Raw genomic sequence first — 25,788 nt, 5'->3', positions numbered from 1 at the left:
TCTTTTCATGTGCTGTGTATTTATACCTGCCTCTGTATTTTCCACTCCATGCATCTGATGAAGGGGGTTTTAGCCCACGAAAGCTTATGCCCAAATAAATGTGTTAGTCTCTAAGGTGCCACAAGGACTCCTCGTTGTCTTACTGTTGATGCTTATAGTTTGCAAACTTTGCCTACTGAGTCTTCCAGTGACTCCAAGGTCTTCAGACAAATCAGGTCCAAGGCCTATCTTGGAGCCATGCAACCTGGCCCAGTCAGTTTCAAAGTAGGTAATCTGTAGCTGGCATTAGTTCAAACCAGTAATTTAAAAACTGTTCAAGGTTTTACATACCACAGAGACTGAAAGTCTGTGACCCCCAGCCTCCCAAAACCAAACAAATTTCACTTTTTGTCACCAATTTACAGAAAGATCAGTATAAAAAGGCCTGTACAAATAGCTGACTAAACTCTTAGCAATAATCAATTCCTCACCCAACAAAAGAATTAAAGTTAAACAACTTATGACCAATGTCATAACTTCTTGCAACAAGACAATTTACACTAATTTCATAGTTTCTTCTTTTCATAATTTAAGGCCAGAAGGGACTATTAAATTTTGTACGCTCAAAAATGCTCATAACCCCTGCAGATGGCTGGCTAAAGCCCTGATGCATGATATGTTATGTCATTGAGTTATAAGGGTTATGAGCATTTTTGAGGGTACTGTAGGCAACCTCATTCTCCCCATGCCCCATGAAGAAAAGGAATGAGCATTGGATCTCATAGATTCACAGATTCTAAGGCCAGAAGGGACCATCATGACCATCCAGCCTGGCCTCTCACACACACAGGTCGTAGCATTTCTCTCAGAAGCTGGATTAAACCATATCTTTTAAAAAAGATATCTAATCTTATTTTAAACTCTTAGTGATGCTGAGTCCACCACCTCCCCACTAAGCTGTTCCAATGTTTCATTTTGCTCCCAGCTAGGAAACTGCATCTTTAATTCAAGATTGATATTTGAAACTAGGCTGATAGGTCAAACAGCTTATGTTGTAAAATGTAATCTTGATAGACTGAAGTTACTTTAAAATCTCCCAAGGTGAAACTTTTATTTAAAATTAGGGCTGTCAAGCAATTAAAAAAATTAATTATGTTAATAGAATACTATTTAAATATTTTTGGATGTCTGCATTTTCAAATACAAGTGTACAATGCTCACTTTATATTTATTTTTTATTATAAATATTTGCACTGTAAAAAACAAAAGAAATAGTATTTTTCAGTTCACCTAATACAAGTACTATAGTGCAATCTCTTTCATATCAAAGTTGAACTTACAAATGTAGAATTATGTACAAAAAAAAACTGCATTCAAAAATAAAACAATGTAAAACTTTAGAGCCTACAAGTCCTACTTCTTGTTCAGCAGATTGCTCAGACAAACAAGTTTGTTTACATTTACATGTTGCCTGCTCTTGTTTACAACATAACCTGAAAGTGAGAACAGGTGTTCACATAACACTGTTGTAGCTGATGTCACAAGATATTTACGTGCCAGATATGCTAAAGATTCAGATGCCCCTTTATGCTTCATCCAACATTCCAGAGGACATGTATCCATGCTGATGACGAGTTCTGCTCAACAACGATCCAAAGCAGTGTGGACCAATGCATGTTTAATTTCATCATCTGAGTCAGATGCCACCAGCAGAAGGTGGCACATTCTATTTTTTTTTTTTTTTTGATGGTTCGGGTTCTGGAGTTTCCGCATCAGTGTGTTGCTCTTTTAAGACTTCTGAAAACATGCTTCACACCTCTTCCCTCTCAGATTTTGGAAGGCACTTCAGATTCTTAAACCTTGGGTTGAATGCTGTAGCTTTCTTTAGAAATCTCACATGGGATCCTTCTTTGCGTTTCGTCAAATTTGCAGTGAAAGAGTTCTTGAAACGAACAACATGTGCTGGGTCATCATCCGAGACTGCTATAACATGAAATATATGGCAGAATGCAGGTAAAACAGAGCAGGAGACATACAGTTCTCCCCCAAGGAATTCATTTACAAATTTCATTAGTGCATGATTTTTTTTTTAACGAGCATCATCAGCGTGGAAGCCTGTCCTCTGGAATGGTGGTTGAAGCATGAAGGGGCATACGAATATTTAACATATCTGGTATGTAAATATCTTGCAATGCCTGCTACAAAAGTGCCATGCGAATGTCTGTTATCACTTGGAGGTGAAGTAAATAAGCGGGCAGCATTATCTCCTGTAAATGTTAACAAACTTGTTTGTCTTAGTGGTTGGGTGAACAAGAAGTAGGACTGGGTGGACTTTTAGGCTCTAAAGTTTTACATTGTTTTGTTTTTGAGTGCAATTATGTAACAAAAAAATCTACATTTGGAAGTTGCACTTTCAGGATAAAGAGATCGCACTATAGTACTTGTATGAGGTGAACTGAAAAATGCTATTTCTTTTGTTTATCACTTTTACAGTGCAAATATTTGTAATAAAAATAATATAAAGTGAGCACTGTACACTTTGTATTCTGTGTTGCAATTGACATCAATATATTTGAAAATACAGAAAAAATCCAAAAATATTTATTAAATTTCAATTGGTATTCTGTTGTTTAGCAGTAAGATTAAAACTGCGATTAATTGTGATTAATTTTTTTGAGTTAATCGTGTGAGTTAACTGCGATTAATCGACAGCCCTATTTAAAATACAAGATTTTTTTCAAGTTTATACTGTGTAAAGTCTGTATTCTCATAGGCTGTTTCTCTCTCACAAATGACTTTTGATCACTAGCATAAGGAGACGTTCTGGGAGTCGTCATAAAGCTGTGTTAACTTTTGTTTTTTAAGGAGCAATTTCTCTGCCTATTGTCACAATTCCTTTAGCAAGAACCAAAGAATTGTGGTAAAGTCTGATTGTGGCACTCTGATGTGAGAAGGTTGAGAATAGAACTTTTAGTTAAGTACACTGTTACTTACTGATTTGGCTATTGACCAGGCAGTTTTCTTATGTCATTCTTCTATAGTAGCGCAGAAAACTTTCAATTCCTGCCTGGTTAAATTACAGGTTGGTGGTAGCCTTCTTGGGGAAAGTCATCTTTGCTAGAGATTTATGCAGTAAAGCAGCCACCAATAGCTAAGCCACCTGCAAAAAGCACCATCTGGCAAGAGAATGCTACAAGTGGTTGTTTGGACATGAAGCCATCCACCCCATGTTCTGCTTTTGGGAAACGCAAGTTTCTAAATTGACAGAAAAATTAAGTGAAGAGTAAACTTATAGCTGCTACTTCCCCTATAGAGTTGTATGCTTCCAAGCTTTTAAAGTTTTAAAAATTTTCCATGACTCCTTTGGAAGTATCAGAAATTGCTGCCTTTTAACCTAGAAAACAGAAGTATTGCTTCATGTGAATACTTAAGTACTTTAATCTACCAGGAAGCTGCAGATTAAGAATATAGATGACTTTTCAGTTGCGAATGTTTCTGGATCTTGACATATAATGATGAAACTGGATTTTAGATTGGCAAGTGTTTAACCTCATGTTGAAGATTTAGGGTATGTCTACACTTAGCCGCTGGTTCGGCGGCAAGCAATCGATCTTCTGGGATTGATTTATCGCATCTTGTCTAGACGCGATAAATCGATCCCGGAAGTGCTCGCCGTCGACGCCGGTACTCCAGCTCGGCCAGAGGAGTACGCGGCATCGACGGGGGAGCCTGCCTGCTGCGTCTGGACCGCGGTAAATTCGAACTAAGGTACGTCGACTTCAGCTACGTTATTCACGTAGCTGAAGTTGCGTATCTTAGTTCGATTTGGGGGGTTAGTGTAGACCAGGCCTTAGCTATTTTTCTGTAGTCATGTTTGCCAGATAAAGGTTGAATCATTGTAGCTTGAACTGGTGCTGTCTTGTATTCTAACTCTTAGACGTGCACATGAACGGCCTCCTCCACATCCTCACCGAATGCATCCCAACTATGGTCATGGGCACCATATCCACGTGCCTCAGACAATGTCCTCACATCCTCGACAAGCTCCAGAAAGGTCTGCCTGGTCAGTACTCTTAATTCCTCGTTAGTGTCCTATGCCTTGGTAGGTGCCCATTTATTGGCATTTGCTATATGACCTTTCATCCTGAGAATATGTTGATAATGTTGTTTGTGATTTAATTTAACAAACTGCCAAGTGCATGTGCATGATAAAATGTGTTAAAGTGCCGTTTTTTTTGCTACTGGCCAATTTAAACATTTCCAGTTTGCTTTTACAAATGCCAGCAAATATCTACCATTTTTTTTAAAGTGCTTATACAGTTGAACTGTTTTGGTACCAGTTATTGCAAATAAAAGGAGTTCAACTCTTGTGTATTGGCAAAAAGGAATTTATACAAAACATTCTTTTGAAGTTAAAAGTTCAGACCTTTTGAGCTATAAGCTAATTTACCTTTCCTCTTTATCTGTGACTGAATTTTTATTTAAAAACGTTTGCATCTGTTATGTAGTAAAACAGTAGACTTTAACTGAACTTTAACTTCTGAGCTTGGTCTACTCATAAACTATTAAACCTGTAACTTTGTAATTGGTTTTTCTGTTGTGTTGTTAAAATGGATTTCCACTCCTAGTAACCTGTGGTTTACAGTGGCTAGATAGCTCTGGAAATTCTAGAACTTTACTACCTTGATCTAAGATCAAATCCATTGGGCAACTTCCTGTAACCACAGTGATTAATGGAATGGTGACCTGAAGAGGACTTATTGTATGAAAACACAGGATTCCAAGTCAGTAATAGAGTAGTTGTGCATAACACATGATTTCTGAGTTAAGTCTGTACTGGTATTTGTTGTTGTGTTTTGATTTTTGTTTTTGTTTTTTTTTTATTTAATTTTTAAACCAGTTACTTAGTCACAAACACATTATTTGAACCAATGATGGGATTACAGAACTGATTTAATGGAAAGTATTTATTTTAAAGTAATTAAACTTTTATTTAAAATGTCCTTTATGTGTGTGTTTTAGAAGCCATGATATAAATTTCCAAAACAGTAGAGATATAGCTAGAGGGCAAAAAGTAACTAGGTTAAAATGTTTAATTTTGCTTATGTGGCAGGGAACTGGGAATTGAAGCTGGAGTGGCTGCAGCTACATATCCGCCGGGCCCATTGCACCCTCATTTGGCACACTACCATGCACCTCCTCGACTTCATCACTTACAAATAGGGGCTCTTCCTTTAATGGTAAGGAGATAATTTGTGGAAACTCATATGGTAGCTAATCATTACCCGTGACTTCTTAAAGAATTTCTCCTCTTTTGTACAAGGTTTGTTACATTTAAATTGGATATGTATAGAATTTTACAAATAGTGGTTCAACTGAACAAATGAAGAAAAATCTATTTCGTTGATTTATGTATTGATACTAAATGGGAAGCTAGAACAGACTTGCACTAATTGAATAAAATACATTTAGGACAGTAACATTTCTAACTTCAGCCTTGTAAATGGAAGACATCTGAATGAAATTGTCTCTTGCATAATAATGCATTGACCCTCTGCATCTGATTTTAAAGTTCAGATCTTACTGTAACTGGTGTCACAGTGCTTAACTTTCTAAGCAGCATGTGAGAATTAGTATTGATGCTTATTTTACAGCTTACCTTGCAGCACAGTAGGAGTTAAATCTTAGTTCTTCTTCGAGTAGTGTCCCTATGGGCGCTCCACTGCGCTGCTAATCGGATAACTTTGGTAGCAGTCCATCCCGCCTACGCACGCATTGCTCCCTGCCTGCCACGAGGCTACTTTCTTTGCTTCGTTTACATTTTATTTTGGCCGTTGCCTTGAAAAAAAATTTTTTTTTTCTTCTGTGGACCCCCTGAAGGGGTTGGGACGCTCCTGGATAAGGGTATGCCCAGCTTTCAGGGCTTCAAAAAGTGCCTCAGTTGCAAAGAATCTATCCCAGTCACTGATGGACTTGTGCTAGCAACTGAAGCCAAGATCTAGGAAGGACAGGGAACTGAGGCTCAAACTTCTACTTATGGAATCAGCTGTTCAACCTCTGGAGTCCCGATGGGAGCCCTCACTGCATCTGTCCACCTCAAAGGGGGTGAGCTCAGAGACATGCCTGCGAGCCACTCGCGTAAGACCTCTAAGAAAAGGTCCGTGAGGCCCCATAGCAATCCCCGATTGAGCTGAAAACGATTCCTGACTTAGTCGGTATCATCGGTACCAATGGCACTGAAGCCATCTAAATCTGGTACCCAGGACACGCATGATTTTGAACCGAGAGGGCAAGTCGGAATGCCTAAAGACCCGATGGGCACAGGCAAAGAAGCATCGGTACCTCAGGGGGGTGAGAAACATAGAAGATCCACCCCAGGGAAGACTGTTGGTACAGTCATCAACATTGGTACCGCCAATGATATGCCAGGCACCAACAGAGCTTGCTATCAGGTCCGCGTTTCCAACGCTGTCGGTACAAGCCTCTCAGCACCGACAGGCTCCACCAGTAGTGATGCCCTCTGCACCAACAGATTTCTGGTGTACAATGAATTTTTTGGGGTCTGACACACCAGTTTCTTCTCTGCTCAGTACTGGGGCTCCAGTAATAAGTTCACCCAGACCCCTTGTCTCACTAACAACCTCCTGCCATGCACCACCCTTTTCGTCGTCAGAGTCAGAAATTGACCAAGAGGACCTAGCTTACTAATGCTCTTCTCTCTCAAGATATGGAGCCCAGTTTCACTATGGACACCAGGCATACCAACCCTCTGACGCGCAGCCTCCCTGGTTTGGGCAACCGTGGTACCAACCACCAGTTCCCTTACCATCACAATGGCTGTACTGGCAGGCCCAAAGGGGCAGGGGGTTGGACTAGATGACCTCCTGAGGTCCCTTCCAACCCTGATATTCTATGATTCTAACAGGTCTCCATCACTACTAGTATGGTCTATCAGCAGCCAAGGAAGTACTCTTCTTCAGCCGCTGCCTCGAGGGCCTCAGCTCCCCAACCAGGGAAGGGAGGAACCAGAGGCCGAAGTTGAGGAGGAAGTCACTTCTCCAGCCCCCTTCTCATCATTGTCACCAGATGAGACAGTGATGCCCCCTCTGCCATCAGTGGAGGACGACTTTAAACTGTTCCAGGGTTTGGCATAGAGGGTGGCAGAGGGACTCCAAATACCTTTACAAGAGGTGTCTGAGTCCTATCACAAGCTGGTGGACATTCTACATTCCTCCACCTCCTCCAGACCAGCCCTCCCTATTAATGAGGATCTACTGGACCTTGCCGACACGATATGGCAGACCCCCGCGTCCATCGCACCAACTTGTAAGAGGGCAGACAAGAAATATTATGTGCCAGCAAAGGACATGGAATTCCTGTTCTCACACCTGACTCTCAATTCGATCACGGGACTGGAAGCACCTGGACTTGTTTGGCAGGAAGGCCTACTCCTCAGCTACCCTTCAATTCAGCGTGGCGAACGATCAAGCCTTGTGGGCTAAATATGAGTATCAGAACTATGTGAAGTTTAGTTCTTTTATTGAACAACTCCCCTATTCTCACAAGGACCAATTTAAAACCTTGATTAATGAGGGCCAGCTGGTGGCAAAAAGTCTCTCCAATCTGCACTTGATGCAGCTGACACGGTGGCACATTCTATTTAGACTGCCATTGTGATGAGATGGGCTTCGTGGTTTCATATCTCCAGCTTCCCCAAGGAGGTCCAAACAACGGTGGAGGACCTCCCCTTTGAGGGGGACAAAATTATTTGCTGAACAGACTGATGCCTCCCTCCACATGGTAAAAGATTCAAGGGCCACTCTTCAATCACTCAGTATCTATACACCTGGGTATCAAAGAAAGTACAGCCCTCAGTCACCATTCAAGTTTTGCTCACAATATTCATCTCCGTACTCATCCCAGTATCCATCGCAATATGCACAGAGATCATATGAATCTGAGGAAGAAGCCCAGGTTCCCCAGACAAAAGATGTTGGGATCTCAGCAAACTTCCTCTTAGTCCTCCACCTTGAAGAGACAGTTTTGACAGGTTGGTTGAGGTGTCTGTAGAACACTCTCCTCATTTCATGCTAGAAAACCCCACCTATCCCTTCGGAGATTGGCTCACCCTGTTCCACAGCACCTGGGAATGGATAACCTCTGACAAATGGGTGTTGGAGATCATCCGGGATGAACACTGCATCCATTTCTCCTCCCTCCCCCTTCCCATACCCCTTTCCCTGTCCCTCTTCAGGGATCCTTTTCACAAGCGCCTGCTAAAACAGGAGATAAACCACCTCTTCAGCACAAGAGCCATAGATCCAGTGCCCACACCTCTAAGGAGCAGACACTTCTACATCTGATACTTCCTGGAAAAAAAAAAAGGGGGGGGGTTGGAGACCCATACTGGACCTCAGAACGCTCAACAAGTTTATCGAGGCTGAGAAGTTAAAGATGGTCACGTTATCTACGATCGTTCCAGCGTTAGAAAAAGGAGACTGGTTCTCAGCCGTTGACCTTCATGATGCTTATTTTTCACAACTTGATCATACCGAGCCACAGACATTACCTCAGGTTCATGCTAGGCCAAGACCACTACCAATATGGAGTACTCCCTTTCAGCCTCTCTTCGGCCCCCAGAGTATTCTCCAAGGTCCTTTCGGTAGTGGCAGCCCACTTACACTCTCAAGGCATCATGATTTATCCTTACCTGGCTGATTGCCTTCTCAGGGCATGGTCCTTTGCAGAGGCCCAGCGAGTCATTCAGACCACACTGGACCTGTTTCAGAATCTGGGCCTACTGAGCAACGAACAAAAATCAACATTAACACCAGTACAGAGGCTAGAATTCATAGGAGCCGACCTTGACTCCATTCAGGCGGAAGCGCTCCTCCCACATCACACATTTCTCAGTCTCTCCTCATTGATAGAGACAGTACAATCCAGCCCCCAAATTTTGGCTAAACGTTGCCTGCAGCTCCTGGGGCACACGCTTTGGGCACATCGGTTATTGCTTATGCAGACTATACATGAGACGCCTCCAGGCATGGTTTGGTTTGATTTACAGGCCGAACACAGACTTACATAAATGACTATCGATGCCCACGAGGGTCAAGCAATGCTTGGACTGGTGGAAGGACCCAGTAAACGTCTGTATGGGAATCCTGTTTGTTCAGTCTTCCCCATCTCTACTCCTGACCACCGATGCATATCAGGCATATATCTCCGCTCATTCATCTTTCAGCCTTTTATCCCAAACCTCAGCAGGATAATAGAGAAGCCATCTTCCATACGCTCGACATGAGGAAAGCCTTGGCCTTTTATTTGGAGAGGACAAGAGCCTTCTGAAAATCTGAGACTTGTCCTCTCCATTGTCGATAGATCAAAAGGTACAGCGATTTTAGCTCAGAGGCTCTCTAAATGGGTCTTGGACTGTATTAAACTCTGTTACCAGTTGTATAACGCAACACCCGCATCTTCAGTACACACGCATTCTATGAGGTCAGTTTCCTCGTCCATTGCCTTCTCCAAGGGTATCCCTATATCGGAAATCTGCAGAGCAGCTACCTGGACATCTGCACACACCTTTGCAGAACACTATGCCATCCTGGGGGATTCTGTTGCAGATGCCAAATTCAGTGCCACAGTACTATCATCCATATCAGACTCTACTTTGAAGTCCCAACCTCTAGTGGTGGGCACTGCCTGGGAGTTCCCTACAGTGGAGCACCCATAGGGACACTACTCAAATAAGTTGTTACTCACCTTGTGCAGTAACGATGGTTCTTCGAGATGTGTCCCTATGGGTGCTCCACGACCCACCCTCCTCCTCTGTACTTCGGAGTTCTAATAGTTGACTCTGCGGTAGAGAAGGAACTGAGGAGGGAGTGCCTGTGCATGCTGGTTAGCCTTGTGGCAGGCGGGGAGCAGCGCATGCACGGGCAGGACAGATTCCTACCAAAGTTCTCCCATCAGCAGCACAGGGACACAGACACACCTACAGGGGAGCACCCATAGGGGGGACACGTCTCGAAGAACTATTGTTACTGCACAAGGTGAGTAACTTCTTCATTTGGCTATACAATATTTCAAGATAACTTTGGGTGTCAAGTGAGCCATTTCTTATTAAGGGACATCATTAAAATGGAGATACAGCACATAATTTCTGTTGCATAAGAACAGTGGCATGGGGAGGTAAAAATATTGAAGTTGGAGCATAAATTTCCCTTGTTTTGCTAAATTAAAACATCTGTTTACTTATTGATTTGATTTTTTTATCATCTAAAAGTGGGTATCCTAGGCACCCTTGCTGTATATCAAAAAATAAAGTCTAGGGGTGAGTAGAGAACTTGCAAATTTTTGGAATAATAGTTCTTCCCTTTTATAACTTGTTCTTACACTGCTTAAGGCTTTGCTAGTTAACGAACATGGTAAAATCTTCCAGTACTTCGATGACATATCAAGATTCCTATTGCACTGATGCACAGTTAGCATACTGTGAGGTGAACCAGTTACTTGTTGGAATGTATGAAAGTAACAGATGACTAGCTCTGTCAATAGTGCAACCTAATTTTTTGAGCAGTATGTATAATTCCTTATTTTAATATGTTCAGCAATGTACTGGTTACTGCACAGTCTATTCAAGTGTGTGTGTATATATATATGTATTCATTAATTAATTGTTTTTAATCTGCATTGCATGGGTCATTTATACTGGGGTGGCCAAATTTAGTGATCCTGCGAGCTGCACGAGACAATCTTCAGAAGTTCAAGAGCCAGAGTGCGCCTGACAGGGCTTGGGGCTTCAGCCTTGCAGCGGGGTGGTGGGGATAGGGGCTTCAGTCTTGCTCCTGCTGAAGCCCTAAGCCCTGGCAGGCACGCCTCACAGGGCTGAAGCCCCAAGACCCCCCTCCCCGCAGAGCAGAAGCACTTAACCCCACCAGTGTGCTGCAGGGCAGAAGCCCTGAGCTGCCTCCTGCGCTCCCCCCCAGTCTGGTAGGCAGAGAATTGGGGGTGGGGCTCTGTAAACCCCACTTTAACTGTAAAAGAGGCGCCTGTAGCTCACAAGCCACGTTTGGCCACTCCTGATCTATAAAAATCCTAATTCTTTATCATGTGATTTTTAAATTAGGTTAATGATCTTCAATAGGACAAAACAATTATATTTTCCTCCTCCATTTTTTATACCAGATCATAGGTAACATACATGAATAACTTCAGTTACTTTCAATGCATAGATTCCTAATGTGTAGGTCTACTGTAATAGTCCAGTAACCTATTCAGGCGTCAAAGGGAATAAGATTCATGTTCTTTATGCATCTTTGTTCCAGCTTATAACTACAAGACTAACAAATTTTGGGGAGCGGCGAGAGAGGTCTGGCAAACTTTAACTCTCATCCTAACCCTTTAGAATTCCAGAGACCCTCAGCTTTTCATCACATGCTGCATAGAATGTATAATTTTAACAAATTTTATAAACTTATTGTATATTCATTATTCATTTACATATACAGGTGAAACCCTGTAGGTCTATGGCTCCAGCTAAAATGGCACATGACCTAATATTTCCACTACCTTTAGCAGCACCATATAAATCTTGCACTGTAGTTTCCACTCCCAAGGCTTGTAAAAGATATCTGCTGAACCTACAAAGAAAAGGTGCAAGACCTTTCTCCACATAGATGACCTTTCATCCATCAGCTTGTAGAAGCAGTTAAAGGAAAAAGCGCCAGGGGTTAATTACAGAAAAGTGTGTGGGTTTTTTGTGATCTAATTCCAGTAGGACAGTTTATGGGGTTGAAGGGTTTAGTAAGGGGTATAAGATGTTAATTGCTTGTATTTTTGAGGGTCCTAATGTGATATACAAAGTGCTTGCAGCCTGCCTTAAAGTGCATACTTGTGCACTAATTTAAGCAGCTGTGCTCCTTCTGTCACCTTTTGGTGGTTGAGGGTTAAGCAGCACTGCTATAAAAAAAAAAAAAAACCATGGTGGTCTGAGGTGTTTTGGGTCCTTTGAACCTTGTGGATAGAAGGCTACTTGGTAAAGTTAACATCATGGATGGAGTTTTTAAATCTCAAACGTGTTAGGATGACCTATGACAGATGAATATGAAGGGAGAAGGCTAGAGCCCTGGTAGTGGTAATCATGCTTTGAATTCAGTGCATATAATGAACCACAATGATGCATGGTATCATTGACCATGAAGTTGGGGGGAGGGAGGGTTTGGACACTGCTGTCTGCTCTAGCAGGGATAATGTTGTTCAAGTGGTGAGTCCTCCTAGTTGCCGCTACCTCAGAGGGTAACATTGGATTGCTGCTGTTCGGCCTATAGATCTCTCTTGTGGGGTGCTACAAGTTTTGTTTCTACAACCCTTCTGTTTAATCTGAGGCCATTGAGGGAGAAATAGTGGAGTAGTTCGGGCTGCAGTGCCAGGAGAATTCTGACAATGGTCAACTCTAAAACTTTAATTGGGTCCAGGTGATATACTCTTTGTTGTGTCTAATCTACATTCGGTTTTGGATGAGGGCTGAAATTCCAATCCAGACAAAAAGATGATGGTGGTAGCTGTCTGGGTGCAGACATCTAGCGAAAGAAAAAGGATTTTCCCACTTTTTGTTAGCAAGATGTTTAGAGGCACTTTTGGATTGAGGGAGTTTTAACACAATTGAAAAGCAAACTCACTTGAGCTAACAAATGAAAAACACACACTCTCCATATCAACACAGGACACCTATTTTTTTCTAAGATAGATGTGGTCTAAATTTTTGAGGGGCGTTTGGCAGGAATGTTGTTCAGTGGAGAGTTTTTAACTCTGGAACTGACTCCCCCACATATAGAGACAGAGGTAGCGTTTGATCTTCAGTTTGTGCAATGGGGCCTGTACATCTGTCCTGACCTTTTCTTGAACATCCATTCTGGGAAAGGTTTGAGACTTCACTGGGGTAGGGACTTTGGCAAATCAACTGATTTAATTATTCAGGTGGTGTTTCATATTTTCAGTTTTGTGCAAACAAAGAATTTTATAAGCACTTTGTAGAGATCTCAGTGAATAAATGCTATGGTTGCCATATTATAAGAGCAATAAGGGATGGAAGATTGGGAAGGGTAAGCAAAAAATGCCAAAAATGAAGGGTAGAGGAATCCTTAATCTCTTTATAACAGTAGCAAATCTTAGTTCAACAAGGCAATCTTGGCAAAATGGGAGTCAGAGAGGAGGGTGAAGAATGAGTATAAGAGAAAATTATATTGGCTGCAAATAAACATTTTAAATTATTCAGATTGGCTTTGAAGTTCCCATTCATCTCAATGATATGGGATGGGGCAGAGACAGAAGTAATTTTTGCATTGGAAAAGGTTAACTAGGAATTTTTAAAATAACACTAAGATTCTACAGGAAACAGCAGAAATTATGATTACGGAATCAAACTGTTCTTTGCTCAAATTTGCAATGGCCCTGCTCAAATAAAGTACATAATTTATAATATGTAAATAAAAGCAGGCTCAGGAATGTATGGATATGGGAGAGACTAGCATGAAGAAAAGAGGATATGAGAGAGAAACTGTGGGAGTAGATTTTTTTCACTGTATTTTAGCTCCCTGTTTATGTATTTTGGTCATAATATGCTTTAAGATTGTACTTCTACATGCACTAAACGTCACTGCATGGCAATGGGCTAGAAGGCCACTGATCCTTCCATTGGACTGCAGCCTTGATGGAAATTATCAAGTTGCTTTGGGAATTCTGCTGCTTTTGAAAGATATTGCTGTTTTCCCTCATCAGTTTGTAGTTGCCAACATAATCACTTAATGGTATGCTACATTAGGTGACAGCCTGTTCTGAATGTGTAATAGAGCTGGTTGATTTTCACAAAAAGAACTGCCTCAAAGTACAACATTTATTTTTGGCCTGAAATCAACTTTTTGTTTCTCCTTAAAGGATTGCGAATACAGATCCCCACATGTGGTATGTAGGTATGCTCTATATGGAAAGCAGAAATTTTCTCTAAAGCAAAAACAGTGGAGTCCTTATGGCACTTTAGAGACTAACAAATTTATTTGGGCATAAGCTTTCGTGGGCTAGAATCCACTTCATCAGATGCATGAAGTGAAAAATACAGGAGCAGGATGGGGTTGCTTTACCAAGTGTGAGGTCAGTCTAATGAGAGAAATCAATTAACAGCAGGATACTCTATATGGAAAGCAGAAACTCTCTCTAAAAGCAGTCTCTGTTGGGACCGCATGCTTGCTAGTGGATCTGAACATTCAGATTTGAGAATATATGTACTGTGGCCTTGATCCCACCCAGTTTCTGTTAATTTACTGTGATAAAGAACTTCAAAGTTTGGATCTTCTGTATTTACCTTGAGGAGCTTTTTACCTGTTTTGTTTAGTGGTGTTAACAGTTAAGGTTGGTAAGCTTCAATTTAAAAAAGACTGCCTCATTCCAAGTAGTACCTGCAGTCCTGGTTAGTTCCACACCAACTGTTGGGCCCTGATGGCATTGAAGCAGTCAGGATTCAAATAATGTGCCTCTTGTACAGAGACAAGCTGTCTTCCATCTTGGTCAAGTGCCTCTGAGAGGGACCTTCCCTACCCTCCCTGGGCCTGCTCTATTTGTATGCACTTACGTGCTAATCAAGGAAAGGCTGAGAACCAGTTGAAGGCTTTTTTCTATTGGAATTGGCCTTACATATTCAGTTTCTCATGTCCCCAGTCCAAGCACCCACTTGACACAAACTCTATTTTGAAGTTCCAAAGGCAGAAGTGCAGAGCAGCTTTGAGATGCCAATATGACTGAAGGCTGGCTTCAAAAGCCTTGAGTAATCTACATTCCTCTCCACCCCATACCCCTGACTACACACACTCCAGATTTGAGTAATAGGAGACACCATGGATCTATCTGGTCATTTACTGATAGAGAGGGATACAGGGTCATTTTAGGCTATGTCTACACTATACAGCTTTTAGTGACATGGCTGTGTCGCCATAGCCGTGCCGTGAAAAGTCGCGCAGTGTAGCTGCTGTTCGTCGGCTCTCCTGCTGACAAAAAACTTCTACCCCCAACGAGCGGCCTTTGCGTTGTCGGCATGAAAGTGCTTCTGCCAACAATGAGCTGTTGACACTGGCACTTGTCACAGCAAAACTTTTGTCTTCCAGGGTTTTGGTTTTTTTAACACCTCTGAAAGACAACAGTTTTGTTGTTCAATTGCCAGTGTAGACATAGCCTTAGTGACTACTGACGCTCTGTTTAGTAACTCTTTCCCCCCAGCCAGCAGCAGCAGTTCTTGGCAGATTCTGCTCTCCCCTATTACACCTACTTTTCTGATTCTTCCTCTTTGTTGAATCTCCGTGGAACTTGCACTATCTCTTGGGGTTCATCTGCTTCTAAGCTCCGAGACCTGGACTCAGGGTTTGGACTCTACCCCATCTGGGATGGTGATAAGATGCCCTTTCCAGGGCTCTTTCATCTGTAAGGCTTTGCAGAGGCACGTCTCTCCTTAGAACATATCAGCTGATAGAGGGGTAGGCAATGTAGCCTCTTAGGCTCAAGTTCTAGAACAGTGGTTCTCAAACTTTTTTTTTTTCCCGCAGACCAGTTGAAAATTGCTGAGGGTCTCGGCGGATCACTTAATGCTCTTTCCAAATGTTGTTTGTACCGTTAGGTAACTATTGTAAAGCGCTTTGGATAAAAGCGCTATAGAAAAAATACTTAATTGTTTTTTTGTTCTACAAATAAAAGTACACAACTCATTTTAATATCCGTAGTCTTACCTTTCTAATGTGATGGATGTCTTCTCTACCCTGCTGCGGCAGCCCCCGAGCTGGGGCTAGGAAGGAGGGGAGGTTTCTCCCTCTCTCCCTTACCACAGCAGCTCCCGAGCTGGGGCTGGGAAGGAGGGGGGTTTCTCCCCCACCACAGCAGTCACAGAGCTGACGCTGGGAAGGAGGGCCATCTCTCCCCGGCAGCCGCAGCCTTGGAGCTGGGGAAAGTTGCCTCTTTCTCTGGCTGCTACAGCCCTGCACATCCCAAATCCCCCCCCCCTTCTCACCTCACTGCCCCTCCCACCTACCCCCTATCCCCCCCCCCCCCCCCCAAGGTCACCACCTCTCCTTACATGTGCATCTTCTCCAGGGTCCAGGCACCTAATTAATGGAGCCACGCTTGCGCAGCTCCACTAATTAGGTGGGTGGCCCTTCATTCTTTCGTGTGCAGCTGCTCAGGCGTGCACCTTCGAGGGAACTATCTGCGGACCACCTGAATGGAGTTCGTAGACCACTGGTGGTCCACAGACCACAGTTTGAGAACCTCTGTTCTAGAAGTTTTCTCTGTGCTATAGGGGTATTCAGAACCACTGTCTTTGTAGGAACTCTTCAACCCATTAGTTTTTTTGGCCATTGTCTCAATCTTTTGAGGGTTATCTCTGCTACCAAGTCTGCAACTGGACATTGGCTTCATCTTCTAGGCTGATGTAGCTTCAATAGATTGGTAGGTTTTGTATTGACGCTGAGATCTAATCCCAGAGTGATTGAACCACATAGTTCCATCCTTGAGAGGTGAAGGAAGCCAGGCCTGTCACCTGAAGGCAGTGATTAAAGTGGTTTGAGGCTGGGGGGGGTCACAGACCTCAGCAGATTTATTCTTTTAAAATCAAGTTGGTTGCTGAGGGGCACAGTTTAAGAACTATCATACCAAAGCTGCTGCTCCCCTCACTTTTTTTCAGACGACTTTATGCATTGCCTGAGGGATGCTCTCAAGAAGGACAAAAAGGGGGGCTAAAACTCAGCTCACCATGTAACTGTGACAGAAGGACTGAGATTTCCCTTCCAACTAGAATACATGCAAATTAGGCATCTCCCTGGGTAAGGGTTTCAAAGAGCACCAGGGACCTACTTCAGAAAAGGGGGGAACATTACTGGTAGGTAAGTAAATTATACTTTTGACCCTCATGGGCACATGATACTCTATGATCCATTACAGCTGGGAAGTAGGCAGCAGTAAAACAAATCTCCACAAACGGAAGGGGAACTTAGAAAGCAAGAAAACTGAACCAAAAGGAAAAACAGCTCTTATTTGAGCATCAGGGGGTTATTTTGTTTTTTAATTCTTCCTTCCTCCCTCTGCCATATGAGGGGGTTTTAATTAAGGCAAATTCAGAGCGGGAATGCAGAATCTTATTTCTAAGAGTTTCTTCAGACTAAACATCTATTTTAATTTAGTGATACAATAAGACTGCACTGAAGTCCAGGTAGCAATATGGTGAAACTACCTTAATGAAGCACTGTGCTGTTTTCCCATCTAATGACCACCTGCCTGATTGAGTGAGCCTTCACAGAAGGAGGGATCTTTTATGAACAGTTTGTAAGCCTGGCAAACTCCTGACTGTATCCAGCTGCAAACAGTGGATATGGATGCTCTTCACGCCCCTTTAGTCATCAGTCTAATCCTAAATTTAATTTTCTTCAAGGAGTAGTTTTTTCATAAACAATTTGAATGTCTGAATCATATTTAAAGTGTGCAACTGATTGTCCTAATTGTGCAAGGGCTTAGAACACGGATATAGTTTTCACTTGAACCAATTTAACTTTGGGGGCAGAAAACTGTACTGAAAGCCTGAGAATCACCTAGGGTGACCAGATGAGATGAAGAAAATATCAGGACACTGGGGGGGGCAAAAAAAAAAAAGCCAAGTGCTACTGGCCGGCCGAGCCAAAGGAGGAAAAAAAAAAAAAGCCGAGTGATCCCGGCGGTGCAAAATATCGGGACAAAAATTGCGTCCCGACCAGAGATCGGTCGGGACGCGGGACAAACAGCTCAAAATTGGGAGGTCCCGATTTTATCGGGATGTCTTGTCACCCTAGAATCACCTAAGCTGGAAAAAAAATGTACACAGGCTTACAGATGGATAAGGCCCTCTAAACTTACTAACTCTCCTGGCCAGTCTAATTGCTAACAGGAAAAAACACTTGAACAGAAGGTATGGGCAACTCCTCCCTATGTTTAAAATAAGAGATTAACTGAAACAACGTATCATTCTGTTTGTCTCCCCAGCGTGTCTCTGGACTTAAGGAATTGGAAAGGTGCTGTAACAAGGGCTTGATGTAGAGAGAATATGTTGCAAAGCTCCTAACACTTAGACTGAGATGTTCAGGAAACCTGTCCCAGGACCTCTTGGCTCTGGAGCAGGAATCCTGGAAACCCTGGCGCCCCAGATAGAACTGGTTTTAGGGCTTCCATGCTGCATGATGGGGCGGTTCCAGAGCTATACAGACCGTGGAAGTCTGGTATCACCAGCAGCCCACCAGGTAAAACCTCATCAAACCCAACTCACTTTCATGAGACAGCTTGAGTTCAATGAACTGGCATTTTCCAGTGAAACTCTCATCAGGAAATTTCCAGCCAGCTCTACTACCTGCCTCAGCAATGATAGAACAGCCCCCACTTTACTGGGCTACCTTGCCTGATAAACTGATTGCTCGGCTACAGTTTTGCTGCTGCTGCTGCCCCCTTCTATGACCTGCCCCTTGAAGAGTGAGTGGAATGCTAATATTAATCATACATATATAAGTAAATAAATACAGGAGATGGAGAGGATAGTAAGAATAGAGATGGGTCAAAGCACTTCAGCTTGAAGCTCCTTGCTTATGTAAAAATTCTGAGATTTAAATCCTTGATGAAGTGGTTACCCAGTTGTGCAATATGGGGCACTGTCCTCCCTTAATGCTAACAGTTGGCAGAATCATAGCTATTCAAATTGTCCATTGATGCTGGCAGACTGAAGGGGTGAGAATCTAGACACTCAGCAACGTCCATTGGATGAAAGCTGCTGTCCAGTTCAATAAAATGGTAGGCCCCTCTTCTGCAGATTCCAGCTATTTCGGTGATCTCTTGGCACGTGCAGGTGGGTGTGGTTGAAAAATCAGGCACAGTTAGACCACGTTGACTTAAGGGAAGCGAGACCCAAAATGGAAGGTTTCTTTGCATTGACAGGTGAGCAGTTTTGGCTAGATCATTCTGTGCTGCATTCTGCAAAAAAACAGAAAAACAGTGCTAAAATCGTGGACTAGCCTATGCTGGTGCACACACACCCTTGACGGTGCCAAGGTAACAGAGGGTTCACCAGCACCAGCAGGCTGGTAGTATGAACCAGACTGCTCTGATGACTCATTAAGGAAAAGCCCATGGACAGTGTGGTGGAAAATGGCAGATGAGGCCATGCTGTACAAACCTACATCTGAGGGAGCTGCAAGGAGAACCGAGTCAGTGCACAGAACCCTCAGGGTGCCCTCAGATAATGTCAGCTGATAACAAATAAAGGGGAACTGAGCCACTGCGTGGGTTATTGTGTTGGGATTTTTTTAAACAGGTTTCAGTTTCAAAGCCTGAAGAGTCCGAGTTGCCTTTAGAGGGCAGCTGATAAAACCATCAAGGAGACCACAGCAAGAACTAGCTATGGCCATTCCTGGAACAAGTAGGCAGAAATACCTGGTTACTGTGTCAGTCTGCAATTGGTGAGGCTTCCTGCCCTCTGGGTTTTTCTGCTGCCCTAATTTATCAGCCTCTTGGCAACAATCCTGGACACCATATTTCACTTCAGGCAAAACAAAACACTCGGACCTCTGGCTTACTGCTTTCAAAATGCCAGTTTCTGCTGATGAATTCCCATCCCTAGCAGCTTTAGGCTTGCCTGTCATATTGCTGTACAGTTGGGGAGGGGAAGGAATATTGCACAGCTGGGCTGTGAACAAGAGCCCTTTTGATTTTAACTGCATAGGTGTAGTTTGACTTCTATAGTTGGGGGACTAGGGGCCAGTATTCATGGGGTGCATCTTTCCACTCCCATCCCAACCTTGGCCCTTCAGTGCTGCGGCATGAGGTCAGGTGCCATCCCTCCTCCCCAAAGGCAGTGCACCCCATTGATGTCCAGCACCCCTTCCCTTACAGAGCGTTTGGGCAAAAGTCCTCACCATCCCAAATCAGACCAAAACTCCATGCCCTGCTCCCCCATAAGCAAGGTCACCCTAGCCTCTGCCCCCCAGGGACATTGCAGGGAGGGGGGGCGGAGGCTGAGGTCCCTTGGTGTTGCCAGTCACCGGTGGCAGGCGCAGCACATTCTGCTCAGCCCTAGGATTGCCACAGAGCCAGCTCAGCCCGCAAGGCCTGGTTCTCCTGCAGCAAGGTGGAGAGCACCCCCTCCAGCTGGGGAGAGATGGGGGGAGGGGCAGAGAAAGGAGTCAACCTGTTACCCCAGTTAGACCAGGGGTTCAGCCCCACAGAACCCCAGCCTGGCTCTGGGGCAGAAGAGTGAGGGGGGGGGGGTGACACCCAAGACCAGTTTTGTCCAAGATGGAGGATACTGCTGACAGATGGCTCATGGGGAGGGGGGAGGGTGGGCTGTGGCGTACGAAGAGTTAAGGGTGTTTCAGAAGGGGTAGGTCAGCTATGTTGTGGGGGGGAGTTGTGGGGTGAGGGAACCCCATGCTTGGGGAGAATGGGGCAGGGGAACCCTGGGTTTGGCATGGGATCCCCCAGTCAGCAAAATGGCTGAGTGAGCCTGGCTGCAGGGGACAGGCTGAGGATGTTCCCGTTGGCAGCTTGATGCTCCACCCTGGTGAGGGATGGCTTTCTGGGGAGGGCACCCCGCACAGACTGCAGTAGAGAGGGGGAGGCTCCTAGCACAGACAGTGGAGATGGGAAAGGGACAGGTCAGTGCCCGGGGGAGCGGGATCCCTTGACCCTCCCACTGCCAAACAGCACACCCACATCCCACTGCCAGCAACTAAGATGGAGGGGATAGCTCGTTGCACTGGGCAGAGGGGAGTCCCAAATACTCTCCACTGCAAAATAGCAACCCCCGCCACCAGCAAGCCAGACACTGAAGAAGGGAGGAGGAAACCTTCCAGCTTTGCCTCTGCTGATCCCCTGAGCCCAGCTCCCTTCCTCTTCCCCCCCCCCCCCAAAATCCATCTTCTAGACCCTCCCCAATGCTCTTCACACAGGCTCTGTCAGGCAGGGCAAGCGGATAGGGCTGTGTGCCTGAAGGGGCCAGGGTCGGGAGGGGAGTGGAAAGATGCAATTTGGAGGGGCAACATACCCCCCCACCCCTATTTTAATGGGGCTGGCTCCACTGCTGTGTTTTCTCATCAAATATTGTTTTGCTGTAGATTCCTGTTTTCAAATGGGGGGGGGGGGGGGGAACGGGACACCAAGGTGGGGGAGGAGGAGGAGGAGGAAAAAATGACAATGGAAAGAGGTCCTGCCTGGAAGATAGGAGGTTCCGCTATGGCCTGCCCTCCTCCCTTTTTCTTTTAGTGGAGACAAGACACTGGGGAGTTAGAGGAGCAATTGGTTCTCAGAACAGCTCATAATGTAATGTCATCAAGTGGAAGCTAGAGAGGTTATTTAAAAAAAACCCCAAAACACCAAGAAGCCTCCATACTTTTAAAAGGAAGAGGAATAACCCAGTTTTAATGGATCATAGAACCAGTAACTACTGTCTTTCCAAATAATTGTTCATAGACATCCCTCCCACCAAACTCGCCCTCTTTTAAGTCACAGCCAAACTCTTTATATTGTCATGTTCAAACTATCAGATCTGTGAGGGAAATATATGTGGGTCTCCAACAGATGCTGCTTTTTTTTGAGAGAGAGGGAGGGAGGGATCAGTTCTGCAGGTAGATGTATGCACATTGAACAAATCTAGTTTTATACTGGCAATTATACTGAGTTACGTTTACTGGTAAGTAACCTTTGTAAACCATCCATCGTGAATGTTGCATAACAATTTAGCTGTGTACACTTAGACTGATCCACTCTAGAATCATGTCTCCTAGCCTTTTGAATCGCCTTGTTAATAAGAATTGAGGATGGGGACATGCACTTGTTACCTTATATTAGTATTCAGATATTTGCTAGTCTGAGATTCCTGTTCAGTTGCATACTTACAGAGAACTCTCCTTCTATGCTAAGCCTGGCACTGGGATTCCTGTCAATTTATAGTAAATACTCCAATATACCATGTACGAGTGTAAGTGAGTGTGTGTGTGTGTGTGTTTTGCATTGGCAACAACTCCTATCTCATTACTTCATAAGCACACTGTAAAATATTTGAACAAAAAATATATTCTCACAGTCAACTGGTACAAATAAAATCATTGTTGCTGCTGCCAAAGCATTTAAAGTTACTATTCGTTAAACTAAAGTAATATTAAAATAAATAGTGGAAAGATATCTACCTTAGCAGTCCTATCCATAGAGCCCTGCCAAATTCACGGTCCATTTTGGTCAATTTCACGGTCATGGGATTTTTAAAATAGTAAATGTCATGATTTCAGCTATTTAAATCTGATCATAGTGTTGTAATTGTAGGGGTCCTGATCCAAAAAGGAGTTGTGTGTGTGGGGGGGTGTTACTGTAGGGGGGGTTGCAGTACTGCTACTCTTATTTCGGCACTGCCTTCAGAGCTGGGCAGCTGGAGGGTGGTGGCTGCTGGCCGGGAGCCCAGCTCTGAAGGCAGAGCTGCCGCCAGCAGCAGCACAGAAGTAAGGGTGGCATGGTATGGTACTGCCACCCTTACTTCTGTGCTGCTCCTGGCGGGACGCTGCCTTGAAAGCTGGGTGCCCAGCCAACAGCCACTGCTCTCCAGCCATCCAGCTCTGAAAGCAGCTCAGAAGTAAGGGTAGGAATACCACAATTCCCTCTAAAATAACCTTGCAACTCCTCTGCAACTCCCTTTTGGGTCAGGACCCGCAATTTGAGAAAATCTAGTCTCCCCTCTGAAATGGGTATAGTACAGAGTAAAAGCACACAAAAAAACAGATTTCACAGGGGGAGACCAGATTTCATGGTCCGTAACGCGTTTTTCATGGCTATGAATTTGGTAGGGCCCTACCTATCCATAAAGCTTTTCTTTATGCAGTCCATACAACAAAATATTTTTGAATCATTGTGGATAGAAAGAGGCGTCTTACCGATTTGTCATGGCATATTGTCCATGCCAAAACGGTCTTAAAGGTGAATTTGATTAGTTCCACTTAGTCACATTACATATTTTATAAGTTTGAACAGAAATGATAGAATGTTAAACCTTGCTTGAATGTACCTCCCGGTAATAAAAACAAAAAGGACATGAAAGTATTCAGCACAAAAGTGAAATTTTAAACTCTCCATGGTATCATCTTGCACTTCTGATTTGCTGAAGACATCCCAGGATGTATTATTCTGAGCCATTACTTACAGCAGTCAGGAAGGTGCTAGCTGACTCTTAGAAATACTGCTTTCCCCTCCATAAAGTTAAACATAATTTCTGTGCTTACTACTCCTCAAGGTCTTTGGGCGGATATTGCACATTTTGGGGGCTTGACTCAGTTTTCATTTTAGCTTGGCTGCTCACTTTTTAAGGTGAGATGAACGATTTTTATCCTCTTAATAACAAGCCATGACAAGAACAGTTTTTATAAAAAGTGTTAAGGATGTGCTTTCAAAATAAGGTCAGGACTGTTATTCATATATAGTACAGTACTGTAGTACTTAAGGAGACTAGTTGGGATTGGCCCCCAGTGTGCTAGGCACTGTATAAACATTCATATTATCCCTGCTCCAAGGAGCTTACAGTTTAGGTTATTAGGATTGCATTTTAAAGGCTTATCTAAACTTTGGGTGTTATATCTTGGATTTGCCTTTGTAAATTTTAAGTATTCAAAAATGTATTAGGTTGCTTGGGTAAGATAAGAATATTGACCATTGTTATGGAGTAAGTGTTTATCTTGATTCTTATGTAATATCAAAAGTTTAATGTTTGAGACTCTACAGCAGGTTTGATAGTGATTTAACACATCAGTTTGAGGTGTTGGGGTTACCAAAATCCGAAAATATTTGAGTGTTTATACAGATCAGGTTGAGATTGTGAGAGAATTGGCAAGGTTTAAAGTATTTGATACATTATGCAGAAGGTGGAGAGAACCATAATAGAAGAGCATCTAGTCTCCCATAAGGGTTCTTGGTTCTGGTTATATTAGAGAGCACTAAAATAAGGAAGCTCAGTGTGATGTTTCAGTACTTATTAGTTGGAATTGTATGTGATAGTTCAAGTTGAGACTGAGTGACTTCAATAAAAGCAAAAGGATCTTATGTTTTGCAACATGAACAGTAAAATACTGAAACTGTTCTGAATAGGTTTAACTTACGTCTGCTATTTGAATAGGTTCCAGACATGGCGGGCTACCCTCACATCCGTTACATTTCATCGGGATTGGATGGAACATCATTCAGAGGCCCTTTCAGGGGCAATTTTGAGGTTTGTAATAGAATAAACATAGATATATGCCAAAATGTGTTGAGGGAATGAGGGGAGGGTACGCTGCAGGATTAGCCCTGCATATGGATGTAAAAGAAATAAATGTATAGAAAATGCCCTTCATTTTTAGAATGACTTTTGGCTGTTATCACAGACTAGGAGCAGAATGGATACTAAAAGTGAGTGAATTGTATCTGAAAAAAGTTAGTCAATAAAAGGTGCCTTTTTCCTGGACAAGGTAGCATTAGGTGGCTATTAACTGATACTACATCTAGCTGTTACGATAAATAGGATGTCATACATTCCAAGACTGTGGTGAAAGGTACTGGTGCCTCTAAACAACTGAGATCCACCTCATGACAGTGAAACTTGGCAACTTTGATAGTGCTGTCCTCAATTTATCATGTAGTACAGGAACTGAAGCTGTGAATATGGTATCAGATGCAGAGAGTTAATGAACTAGTCCACTGAAAAAAAAACCTTCAGTGAGAGCTCATGGTTCTAATACATTTTGTATTGCTGGAGAATAAGAAATCAGTCACTGTATATTCGTTGTAAGCTATCTTTTCTCTTTCAAGCCTTAATGACTGTTAGAAAATAAATATATTTGAATACCATTTTAATTATATTTTCCTCACTGGACACACGAGTATTTATGAACGTACCAACCAGTCATTTCTAGATTATAAAAACAGTTGCCAGTTTTTAGGCATAAAACAATATTTTGCTATCTGTTCAAGCGACAAAAACGGCTGTGTATCTTTTTTCAGAAAGCCCCAACTTTTCCTGCACATCGTAGATTTAATTGTAATCCTGCCACTCTCAGGTAAATTGTCTGAGAGTGAATAAGTGGGAGAACTAATGGTGTTGTCTGGTATATCAGTCTGTGGATAGAATAAAACTAACAACTATTTAGCATAGTTCTTACCATGGTTATCCTTTGACTTCAGGAGTTGATTCACTTGGAAGAGCGATTAGGCAATGTTAATCGTGGAGCCTCCCAGGGAACTATTGAAAGGTGCACGTATCCGCACAAATACAAAAAGGTGAGGATTTCTCTACATCTGTATATTTACGTTTGCAGATATACTAAATATTACCACTTGCAGTGTTACTGCAATTTCAAAGGGCACTTGTCTTCTATATACTCCTAATATAAAGTTTTGTAAGAAAAATTTATCTATTTATCTCAGAAAGTTGCTGCTATTTTGAAAATGACACCAGGACTTTTCTCCTTCATTATGGACTTTTTTCTCCATCACAGTTTTTGGTTAACATCTGAATGAGGAGCAAGTATAATTTAATTTAATTTTTCTTTCTTGTTTTAAGATTAGGGTGGGGTTTTTTTGTATTCTGAAGAATTTGGAATTAAAGATATGGGTGGAGCTTGATTTTTTTTTTTTTTTTTTTTTTTTTTTTTTTAAGAAAAAGGTTAGTCCACTTAATGAAAAGGCAACTTATAAACATGTCCATACATCCGAGCGAAAGTTATCATTTCTTTGCATTTAGAGCAA

The 25,788-nt window shown here is 43.0% G+C and overlaps 1 protein-coding gene across 2 annotated transcripts in view; it reads left to right on the top strand.

Annotated features, from left to right (window-relative positions):
- RNF111 (ring finger protein 111) overlaps window positions 1-25,788 on the top strand; it is an 84,116-nt gene that overhangs the window by 50,731 nt on the left and 7,597 nt on the right. For both annotated transcript variants that reach the window (XM_065411722.1, XM_065411721.1), the window contains exons 9-12: window positions 3,917-4,042; window positions 5,093-5,219; window positions 24,182-24,274; window positions 25,225-25,320. In XM_065411722.1, coding sequence (XP_065267794.1) covers window positions 3,917-4,042; window positions 5,093-5,219; window positions 24,182-24,274; window positions 25,225-25,320 — 442 coding nt within the window. The remainder of the gene's footprint in view (window positions 1-3,916; window positions 4,043-5,092; window positions 5,220-24,181; window positions 24,275-25,224; window positions 25,321-25,788) is intronic.

This window comes from Emys orbicularis, chromosome 10 (genome assembly GCF_028017835.1).
Source record: "Emys orbicularis isolate rEmyOrb1 chromosome 10, rEmyOrb1.hap1, whole genome shotgun sequence".
Taxonomy (NCBI): Eukaryota; Metazoa; Chordata; order Testudines; family Emydidae; genus Emys; species Emys orbicularis.
This window is presented reverse-complemented; position numbering and strand designations above follow the sequence as displayed.